The sequence below is a fragment of the Leucoraja erinacea genome, chromosome 15 (genome assembly GCF_028641065.1).
Source record: "Leucoraja erinacea ecotype New England chromosome 15, Leri_hhj_1, whole genome shotgun sequence".
Classification (NCBI taxonomy): domain Eukaryota; kingdom Metazoa; phylum Chordata; class Chondrichthyes; order Rajiformes; family Rajidae; genus Leucoraja; species Leucoraja erinaceus.
In genome coordinates, this window is record NC_073391.1 from 19,971,192 (window position 1) to 19,982,990 (window position 11,799).

The 11,799-nt window shown below is 44.4% G+C and overlaps 1 protein-coding gene across 2 annotated transcripts in view; it reads left to right on the forward strand.

Annotated features, from left to right (window-relative positions):
- mcmbp (minichromosome maintenance complex binding protein) overlaps window positions 1–9,737 on the forward strand; it is a 30,938-nt gene extending 21,201 nt beyond the window's left edge. For both annotated transcript variants that reach the window (XM_055646834.1, XM_055646831.1), the window contains 6 exons: window positions 639–756; window positions 1,024–1,189; window positions 2,549–2,682; window positions 6,255–6,419; window positions 6,504–6,592; window positions 9,210–9,737. In XM_055646834.1, the coding sequence (XP_055502809.1) occupies window positions 639–756; window positions 1,024–1,189; window positions 2,549–2,682; window positions 6,255–6,419; window positions 6,504–6,592; window positions 9,210–9,336 (799 nt within the window). In that variant the 3' untranslated portion in view covers window positions 9,337–9,737. The remainder of the gene's footprint in view (window positions 1–638; window positions 757–1,023; window positions 1,190–2,548; window positions 2,683–6,254; window positions 6,420–6,503; window positions 6,593–9,209) is intronic.
- Window positions 9,738–11,799: the final 2,062 nt, after the last annotated feature.

The following is an 11,799-nucleotide window of genomic DNA, read 5'->3' on the forward strand; positions in this document are numbered from 1 at the left end:
ATTTGGAGATTTATTTCAAACTAAACTAAAAAGTAATTGAGGGCCAAGCAGAAACTGAAAGATTTGATTCCTAAACCGCCCACGTGTAAACGTCTGTATTTACTGCATGGGAAACTGAATGTTTAAATGTTGTTGCCGGAAATTAGTGCGGAAGAAATTCTGTGGATGTATCTCTAGATGCTGATGGGAATTAAATTGCGTTAAGAATGCAAGCATTTTTACTCATTTAAATATTCAACTATTATTCGAAAGAGCTGGACAGGCTGCTGCTTCACAGTGCCAGAAAAAACGAAAGCTTTTCACTAAACCTCGGTACACGTGACAATAAAGAAAACAAAACACAGGTTAGATCTTGACTATGGGTGCTGCTCTGTGCGGAGTTTGTACGTTCTTCCCTGTGCCCGCGTGGGTTTTCTCCGGGTGCTTGGGTTTCCTCCCACATACCAAAGACATCCAGGTTTGTAGGTTAATTTGCTTCTGTAAATTGCCCCTGGGCGTGTAGGATGGGATAGCATAGAACCAGCTTACAGTTGAGCGATGGTTGCCATGGACGCTGCTTGCCAATGGGCCTGATGTGTCTCTAACCTAAACTGGAAGTAGGTATGATGCTGACAAACCCATTTTAATGTGTGTTGCAGGTACTCCCGACGTGACATTCTTCCATTGGGTAAATTTACAGTCAACCTGAGTGGCTGCCCCAGGAATAATGGTTACACAAAACAGCTGCACAAGACCATTCAACAACTAGTTCCGTCAGTAAGTGCTTAAAATTATGCCAAATTGGGAATGTGATCATTCCATGCACACTTACTGCAGGATTACACCTGCTGTGAATGTGTTCAGCTGCAGCCCCTTAAGGAACGCATTATGGAACTGACTTTAGACTGACAAAAGTTCTTCACTGTATCTCGGTACACATGACAAAATAAACGAAGAAACATGATGAATAAACAAAACCTAGTTTGCTAACCTGGGGCTTAGAATTATGTTGAAAATTCACTTTTTTTTTTTTGCTTTGAATAGTCCTACTGTCTGCCCATGACACTCCACAACATGAACACGCTCCGATTCATCCCACACAAAGACTACACAGCCAATCGCCTTGTCACCGGAGTACTGCAACTGGCCAGCAACACTTCACTCATGTTAGACGAGACCTTACTGGATCAAGGGCAACTGGATAGTACAGGTCAGAACTGAACTTTACATATAAAGCAAATATCTCCTTGGCTGCTGTTGAACAACATTATTTCATCTTCATTGGGTGGTCTTGTTCAAATACAGCTCGTGTGTATATAAAGGGCTGCACAGCGGCGCAGCGGTAGAGTTGCTGCCCTAAAGCGCCAGACCCATGTTTGATCCTGACTACGGGTGTTGTCTTTACGGAGTTTGTACGTTCTCCCTGTGACCGGGTGGGTTTCCTCCCACACTCCATAGACGTACGGGTTTGTAACATAGAAAATAGGTGCAGGAGGAGGTCATGGCTGATCCCCAATCAATAACCCGTGCCTGCCTTCTCTCTATATCCCTTGATTCCATTAGCCCCTAGAGCTCTATCTAACTCTCTCTTAAATCCATCCAGTGATTTGGCCTCCACTGCCCTCTGTGCCAGGGAATTCCATAAATTCACAACTCTCTGGGTGAAAACGGTTTTTCTCACCTCAGTCTTAAATGGCCTCCCCTTTATTCCAATACTGTGGCCCCTGGTTCTGGACTCGCCCAACATTGTAGAATAATTGGCTTCAGTAAATTGTCCCTAGTGTACTGGTCATCGTTGGTCGACATGGACTCGAAGGGCCTGTTTCCCCGCTATATCTCTAAACTGTTTAACAGGGTTGGTAGCTTTGCTGCCTGACAAATTAATTATGTGCAATTGTCAATTAATCCGAGCCAGCTTTCAAATCGTTCCCTTTTGGGCCCTGGTTTTGGGTAAGGCAACATGGTAGGCATGAAGATAACTGTTAGGCAGTGAGGGTGCAGCTTGCAAATATTGATTCAGTTCCACCACCGATTTTTCCAGCACCTCCTTTAATCCGGACAAAGTTACGAGAGTGCACTTGAAATCCCCGGCTGAAAATGTGGCGTCTTGCCGGGTGAGGCAGTGGAACTTGACTTCTGCGCCAATCGGCGGGTGGAATTTGTCCCCTGTAGCTGGACCTCTGGAACTCCGACCCGGCCGGAGCCGGCAGATCCGTCCTCGTAGCCGAGTTCGGAGGCGGACATTGTGGGCTGGTATCTCAGCCCCTTGGTAACCTAGGGCGACCGTTCCGGTACCGTTGGACTCCTCTCGGAAGCCATGACCTCTGTTGGTCCAGCAAAACGGATAATCCAGAAAGGAACCAAGGGTTGCCGGGAAATGGGTGGTGGACCTGTACCCACACTGATGGAATTACGTTTCATCTGTGATTTGCAGTAGCCTTACAAATTAAAACGTGTGTTCTTTTTATTTCACCACCACTCGACTCCTATAATTTCTGTCTCGCCATTTTATTGAAAGAAATTGTATTTGTATCAACCTTAATCATTGTTAATGGCCAATCTTTCACAGGAGTTCGAAATGTGACGGCCCTGGGTAATTTGATTACTTGGCAGAAGGTAGACTATGACTTCAACTACCACCGGATGGAATTCCCTTGCAATATTAATGTACTCATCACTTCTGAAGGAAGATCTCTCTTACCGGTACGTGCACGGTTCGGATTTATCCACTCGCAATACAATGTGTACGGAGTGATTCGTGTATTTTGGCTTTTGCCTTAAATAATGTATGCAATGTGGCTATAAAACACTTTCCAGTGAATGGCCCAATGCCAGAACTGTAATGGTTCAATACTAATGTAAAAAAACACAGTCGTCCAGACCCTATCGACCATACTGCCCAATATTTTTTAATGCAATACAATGAATCTAAACTACATGGGCTTTAGTAAAGCCTTTGCCAAGGCTTTCAGAAGGCTTTCGACAAGGTCCCACATAAGAGATTAGCATACAAACTTAAAGCACACGGTATTGGGGGTTCAGTATTGATGTGGATAGAGAACTGGCTGGCAGACAGGAAGCAAAGAGTAGGAGTAAACGGGTCCTTTTCACAATGGCAGGCAGTGACTAGTGGGGTACTGCAAGGCTCAGTTCTGGGACCCCAGCTATTTACGATATATATTAATGATTTGGACGAGGGAATTGAATGCAACATCTCCCAAGTTTGCGGATGACACGAAACTGGGGGGCAGTGTTAGCTGTGAGGAGGATGCTAGGAGGCTGCAATGTGACTTGGATAGGCTGGGTGAGTGGGCAAATGCATGGCAGATGCAGTATAATGTGGATAAATGTGAGGTTATCCACTTTGGTGGCAAAAACAGGAAAGTAGACTTTTATCGGAATGGTGGCCGATTAGGAAAGGGGGAGATGCAACGAGACCTGGGTGTCATGGTACACCAGTCATTAAAAGTAGGCATGCAGGTGCAGCAGGCAGTGAAGAAAGCGAATGGTATGTTAGCATTCATAGCAAAAGGATTTGAGTATAGGAGCATGGAGGTTCTACTGCAGTTGTGCAGGGTCTTGGTGAGACCACACCTGGAGTATTGCATACAGTTTTGGTCTCCTAATCTGAGGAAAGACATTCTTGCCATAGAGGGAGTACAGAGAAGGTTCACCAGACTGATTCCTGGGATGTCAGGACTTTCATATGAAGAAAGACTGGATAGACTCAGTTTGTACTCGCTAGAATTTAGAAGATTGAGGGGGGATCTTATAGAAACTTACAAAATTCTTAAGGGGTTGGACAGGCTAGATGCAGGAAGATTGTTCCCGATGTTGGGGAAGTCCAGAACAAGGGGTCACAGTTTAAGGATAAGGGGGAAATCTTTTAGGACCGAGATGAGGAAAACCTTTTTCACACAGAGAGTGGTGAATCTCTGGAATTCTCTGCCGCAGAAGGTAGTTGAGGCCAGTTCATTGGTTATATTTAAGAGGGAGTTAGATGTGGCCCTTGTGGCTAAAGGGATCAGGGGGTATGGAGAGAAGGCAGGTACAGGATACTGAATTGGATGATCAGCCATGATCATATTGAGTGGCGGTGCGGGCTCGAAGGGCCGAATGGCCTACTCCTGCACCTATTTTCTATGTTTCTATGTCTCACAAGGAAAGCTGGTCCAAGACAATGGGTTTAAAGAGAAGTCGGCAAATTGGATCCAAAACTGGATTGGTAATAAGATACCTGGATGATGATGGAGAAATGTTCCTGTGATCGGAAGCCAGTGGACAATATACAATAAGCATGTTTGGTGGTATTGTTAACAATGATGGGGACAGTCTTGGGCTATATAATGATATTGAACAGTTGGTAAACAAAAGTTCTGGAGAAACTCTGCGGATGAGGCAGCATCTATGGAGCGAAGGAATTGGTGACATTTCGGGTCGAGACCCATCTTCAGACTGATGTGGAGGTGGAGGTGGAGGTGGTGGGGGGGGGCAGGAAGAAGAAAGGAAGAGGCGGAGACAGTGGGCTGTGGGAGAGCTGGGAAGGGAAGGGGTGCTTGGGTCCTTGGATGGAGTCAAGGGGGGAGGTATAACTCCATCCAAGGACCCAAGCAGTCTTTCCAGGTGAGGCAGAGGTTCACCTGCACTTCCTCCAACCTCATCTATTGCATCCGCTGTTCTTGGTATCGGCTGCTCTACATCGGTGAGACCAAGCGTAGGCTTAACGATCGCTTTGCCCAACACCTCCGCTCGGTTCGCACTAACCAACCTGATCTCCTGGTAGCCCAGCTTCACCTCCCATTCCGATTCCGACCTTTCTGGCCTGGGACTCCTCCATGGCTAGAGTGAGTCCCACTGCAAATTGGAGGAGCAGCACCTCACATTGGGCAGTTTACACCCCAGCGGTATGAACATTGACTACTCCAATTTCAGTTAGCCCTTGCTTTCTCCCTCCTTCCTCTCCCCTTCCCAGCTCTCCCACAGCCTACTGTCTCCGCCTATTCCTTTCTTCTTCCCGCCCCCACCTCCACAGCAGAAGGGTCTCGACCCGAAACGTCACCTATTCCTTCCTCCGTAGATGCTGCCTCACCCGCATTTCTCCAGCATTTTTGTCTACCTTTGATTTTTCCAGCATCTGCAGTTCTTTCTTGAACAGTTGGTAAATTCGCTAGAGCAAAGGCAAATAAAATATAACCCTAAGGAAAAGTGAGAAAATGCATTTTGGGAGGTTTAACAATGGGAGGACATCCATTGTGAATGGTCGGGCACCAGGGAGTATTGAGGAACAGTGGGATGTTGGTGTTAGAGGTCCATAGATGCCTAACGGTGGCAGCACAGGCAGATAAACCAGGGCAACAAACATAAGAGCATGGGGAGAGTCATGATACCAGATTACAAAACTCCGGTTAGACTGCAGTTGGAGTACTGTGGTGACCGCAAACTGCACACACATTATAAAAACTTGTTTGCATTGGAAAGAATGCAGAGAAGATTTACTGGGATGTTGCTGGGAAAGGAACACTTCTATTGTCAGGAGAGAATCGTAATAGGAAGCTTTTTTCAAAAGGAGGGGTCTTGAGGGACCTAGTAAAGGTGTACAAAATTATACAGGACTCGGGTAGAGAGGATATTGAGAAATTTTTCCATGATAAATATTCCAAACCATGGGGCATAGATATGAAGTGAGGAGTTGGTGAATTCGAGCGGAAGTGAGGAAGAAAACCTTCACTCAGAGGGTGGTTACAATTTGAGTGTACGGCCTGAATGGGTGGTGGAGGCAGTATTGTGACAACATTTGAAAAGTGTGTGGACCGGCTTTTAATTCACCAGGGAACAAATGATAGTCCGTGTGCTGTCAGAAGGGCTTGGTGTGGGTGGGATCTTGGATTTTGGTTGTCATTCTCGCACGTGTATGTATGTACACCTGCCTCCCGATAATGAGATGTAAATGAAGATGCAAAGTGTTCTGCCAACTGCTCCATGAAAATGTTTGAGTGGTTACTTTTAGTATATTTAGAATTGATATTGTAATTGAGCAACTAGATCTGGAGGCTTAACGTGTAGGTTACAAATATCCTGTTCCATCATAAATGACTTGAGCTCCACTTTTATTTGTTAATATATACTGGATGCACCAACATCGCTATATCACATTGAGTTGTGAAGTTGCCGTAAGGCCATTCTTGGGTGACATCCCAGCTTGTTCTTCCTTTGACGTTCCTTTCTGTGGCTCTCCTGTGATCTCTGCTGAGGCGCACTATTTATCTCTCTTGCAGTCTGACTGCCAAGTCCACCTCCAAGCTCAGATGGTTCCTGCCAATGTGGAACAATACATGACGAATTTACTGATGGCTGTGTTGCCTTCAATGCTGAGGAAATTCCGCATGTACCTGAGTTTGCTCAGGCTGATGGACTACAGCATCTCTGATGAAGTGACCAAGGTATTTTATTTTCTCAGAATGGGCTATTTCACAGGCTCTGAAATGAATAACTTGTGATTCGGATGTTAATTATCTCAATTCCAGGCAGTGGAGGAAGACTTTGTGGAGATGAGAAAGAGTGATCCTCAGAGCATCACGGCAGAGGATCTCCATCAGTTGCTTGTTGTGGCGAGGTAGGCTGTGTGGATGGCCAATGCAATGGCTTGTTGTTTCTGTGGATTATCACAGACGTTTTATGACAGATTTATCACATGGCTAATCATTTTTTTCCTTCAACATTTCAATTCACCTTTGCACGTTAGTGGATATTGTTTTATGAATTGATGCTGTAAATGAACAAATGGATCTATCGGCTTTGCATCTTGTATGGATCATGAATAAAGGACATTGTCCTGTGGAGCTGATTTTTTAAACTTTTATTATTTAGGAAAAATACATTTTCCCATCTGTAAAGGGGCTGAGTTTCTGATCATGGCCACAAGAGCTCGACCTGTTCCTTTCTGAAGTTCAGTCTGCGGGGCTGCAATGCAAAGGAGTGGACAAGATTAAACTCAGGCTATTTGAGGATGGGACTGAGTCTGCTTTCTCTTCTTCAAGAATGGGGTAATTTGGACGAGGTGGAGATCAGAGACGGTGTAAAGTGCCCAGTCAACAGTTAAGATGTAGAGTAGATTGATGGTAGAGTCGAGGATGTTTGGAGAATGTAAGGATGGTAATGTTGTCAGTTAACTTGGTTTGAGCAGTTCAAATTAAACCTGTTGCTGTATTTTTAACTTTTTTTCTGACGACCTGCCTGAGTTAGTGGCAGGTTACTCGTGATACTGGATTGAGAATGAGCTGAGTGTTGAACATTCTGAGAGATCTGAAACTGAACATTGTGCCGAGAACAAACACACAGCGCTGGGGTAATTCAGCGGGTCTGGCAGCATCTCTGGAGGACAGGGGTGGGCAATTTCGGGTCAGGACCCTTTTTCAGACTGAGTCTGACGAAGGGCACTGACCCAAAACATCACCTATCCATGTTCTTGTTAGATGCTGCCAGAGATGCTCCCACTGAATTACCCCAGCACCGTGTGTTTGTTCTCGGCACAATGTTCAATGCCAAGAACATGGATCACGAGAATATGGATAGGTGATGTTTTGGGTCAGTGCCCTTCTTCAGACTGTGTCTGAAAAAGGGTCCTCACCCGAAATTGTCCATCCCTGTCCTCCAGAGATGCTGCCTGACTTGCTGAGTTACTCCAGCACTTGGTCTTCTTTTGTAAACCAGCATCTGCAGTTTCTTGTTTCTACTTTGTGACTAAGGCTATTTGTGAGCATATAAGTAAGCAATCAAAGACTTCCTTTGGCCTGTGTAGTCATGAATGGAAATTTGTCCGTGTAGTTTGCGTTTGGGCCTTGATCTCTAAGCAGGTATTGTTAAAATGGCGTCTCGGTCAAGGTGGTAGAAAAATAGCAGAACCATCTACTGGCAAATATCCTGACGATAATACTCTTAAACTGCTGGAGAAGCTCAGTGGGTCAGGCAGCATCTGTTGATGCAGAACAGGTCGACATTTCAGGGTCGAGACTTTGCATCGGGTCTGAATGTGTTGAGGGGAAAGTGCCAGTGGTGAGTGAAGCAGGAGGAGGCAGTATCTGGTGAGGAGTGGGATGATGGGTGAGTGGAGGGTTGGTGGAGTCCAAAGCCTCAATGTAATAAGCGGAGACAACAAAGGGCCACAGATGTGATTAATCAGGAAGGTGATAAATGGAGATGATGAGCAGATGGGCCAAGATGGAGAAGGGGAGGGAAAGTGGGTGATGGAAGTACTAGGTTGAGTTGGGGAAAGGTCGGTTGGAAGGAGACAGAAAGGAACACTGAGTGCTGGTTACCTGAGCAAGGAGAAATGTTCATGCCATTTTGGTTGTAGAGTACAGGGATTGATATGAAGCAGGCATTATAGCAGTATTTGAAAGGCACTTGGACAGGTGCATGGATAGGAAACGTTTAGATACAGCATGGAAACATCCCACCAAGTCAAAGCCTACCATTGATCACACACACACTAGTTCTGTGTTATCCCAATTAAATTACAGAAGCAAATTAATTTACAAACCTGCAGGTCTTTGGAATGTGGGAGGAAACCGGAGCACCTGGAAAAAACCCCATGTGGTCACAGGGAGAACGTGCAAACTCCGCACAGGCAGTGCCTGAGGTCGGGATTAAAACTGGGTCTCTCGTGCTGTGAGGCAGCAGCTCTACCACGGCAGTACTATGAGCCAAACATATGAAAATGGGAGTTGCTTGGTCAGCATGGACGAGTTGGGCCGAACGGCCTGTTTCTGTGCTGTATGACCTAAGGCTCTAATCAAGAAGGGAGAGAATGTGATTGGAGTTAGCACAAACCTAGTTTAGTTTAGACATACACTGCGGAAACAGGCCCTTCGGCCCACCGGGTCCTCGCTGACCAACGATCCCCGCATATTAACACTATCTTACACACACGGGACAATTTTTACATTCACCAAGCCAATAAACCTACAAACCTGTACGTCTTTGGTTTGTGGGGAAAACAAAGATCTCGGAGAAAAACCCATGCGGTCACAGGGAGAGCATACAAACTACAGACACCGGATTGAACCTGGGTATCTGGAGCTGTAAAGCAGCAACTCTGCCGTTGCGCCACCGTGCCGCCCTGCACTGCAGGGCATGCTTTTGCAAGGCATAGAAGTATTTCAGCCTGTCAAATGTGGTTCTTGACTAACTCTCAAATTTTAAAAGTAACTCTTGAATTTGTTGATGAACAGGTTGATATCGCTGAGCGCTGGCCACAGAACCTTGTCACGTGAGAGATGGCAGCAAGCAAAGCAGTTGGAGGTTCTTCGCAGAAGTAGAATACAACACAAAACGCATGTAAACGGCAATGAACCTTAATGCCAGACCCTGGACTTCAATAAAATGCAACAGAACGTGCGTGCCAGTGGGCTTCATGTAAATTTACAGAGCTAACATTCCTTCTCAGCCCACCTCACCTGCCAAACCTTTACAATTGAGGAAAAATCATTGTTTTCTTTTTGTAGAACATTTGTATCAAATTTTCTTACATAAATTTCTTAACTCTGAATTCTGACGGATTTAATTCAAGATGTCTTTGTTGCTTGTATTGAAGTCTCTGCCATTTACTTGAGTACATTCATTTGTGAAAATGTCTTCAACATTCCTCTATTACCACGGTTTCTCAAATACAGGCTATTTTTGTAATTTTGTAAACTGCATAACATTGTACTTGTTTGAAAGAAATTGCCTTAAAAAAAATGAAACAAGATTTTAACTGTTAGTTACTTTTGTTTCCCTTTTTTATAATTAGCCTAATCATGGGTTGGGGTGAACCTCTTGATATTTCCGCATCCAGATTTAACCTGTAAACTTATGCTGGAGTCGCTAGTGAATAGGTTACTTCACACATCATAGCTTTGGGTAAGATAACTGTTTAATCGATGGGTTAACTTCTAACATTAAGGCTGTCCATTTTGTTCCCTTTTTTAATTATTCGATCAGCCTTTACTGGGTATTTACAATTGAATACATGCTGCCTTCAAATTCTAACAATATTTTTGCATCTGTTTTGAAAATCAATTTTTAAAGACTTGTTGAAATTATTTGCCTGTGATTTGACTTATTACTTGTGAAATCCTGACAGGTCCAATGGGCTAATAAAAGTTATGTAGAATATGCGGCTGGTAACAAGTGCAAAGGATAGATGAACACAGAATCTGTAGAAAAATAGAGGTAATTAATACAACGGGTTCAAAGCAAGGCCGTTTGTGCAACTTGCGTGCCAGTTTTTAACATCCCAGTGCCTGGATTTTATCTTCTTGTAACAGTCCCAGGTTTTTGTATGCAAAAGTCGATATAATCAGATTAAGGGCAGCACAGTAGCGCCAGAGACCCGTATTTGATCCTGAGTACCGATGCTACCTGTACGGAGTTTGTACGTTCTGCCTTTGACTCAAATTTCACTGTACCTTAATTGGTACATGTGACAATTAAATTGAATCTTGACTGTGTGGGTTTTTCTGGATGCTCTGGTGTCCTCCCATGAACAGGTTTGTAGGTTAATTGGCTTTGGTAAAAGTTGCCCAATTTTTCCCTAGTGTGTAGGATAGTGTATGAAGTGATCGCTGGTCAATGTAGACTTGCTGGACAAAAGATCTTGTTTCCATGCTGTTTATATTCTACCAGACGGTGACAAGAAATATTCATTTACTAGTTAATGTTTTGTTTGCCCCACCAGTGCCTGAGCAGATACAAATGGGAATCTTGGGTTGCTTTAGTGCTTTCTTATCAGTGGTTGGCTAAAGTATGTTTTATTATTCTAATAATAAACTGAAAGATAAAATTCTTGCATCATGCCTGATGCAGACAGTTTGGATAGATGCTGCAATTGCAAGACAGATGTCATCTTTATCTATTTTGCTCATCTGGTGACTCAACATTTGAGTCTGGAATTTAGTTATTTTCTACTTCCAACATTGCGGCGTGATCCAGCATCTCCAGTTTGCCAAATGTAAGATTGGTGAATTGGAGCAATTTTGAGCAGTTTCATGAGTAACGGAGAGAGGGTCTGGCCCCCATAATATGTACATACTGGATACACTTGAGGATGATGTGTATACAAAGAAAGCCCCTTCACGTTCTAGCCTTCTTCTTGCTTATGGCGTGCACAGCCTAAAGTTGTAGGACAACTTGTTCTATTTGATCGTATTTGAATGTGCACGCCGGGTTGATTGCATTTGTCGAAACAGGGCGGACCACGTTCTAGCCATGGCACTGCCACTCATGGCCTCTGGCTCTTGTGTGTTGAACAGCAGATGAGCTCAACATTTCTACTGAGTCTTTTTAATTTGCATAAATATTCTGCATTTATGGATTCCTAAAGTTCAGAGGTCAGTCTGGAAATATTGCCTTTGGTAAGGTTTAGAGTGATAGGGAGTAAATTAGATTATTTTAGATGGGGCATCTTGGTTGGTGCAGACAACCTGAAGGGCCCGTTTCTGTGCTGTATGGACAGAAGGAAAGCTGTTGTGATTGATGCACTGCAGTCACTGCACGGGCACGAGGAAGGAACATTTAGGGTGGTAGTTAAGGGGGTGATCCAAACATGCTGCTTCAGCCAGGTTGCCCTCATCCAGGTTAGGAGAGTATTTGATTATACAACCAGTTGCCTTGTACAATTGAAAGGCACTGCCTTTTATTGAGGCAAAGGGATTAATGACTTGCACAACACCAATTGTGTATTGATTATGATGGATGGAAGATCATTGATGAATCAGCAGGTGAGGAGTGAGACAAGGAAACTTGTCCCAGAGGAGTTGTTCCAATGATGTCCTTTCTCGA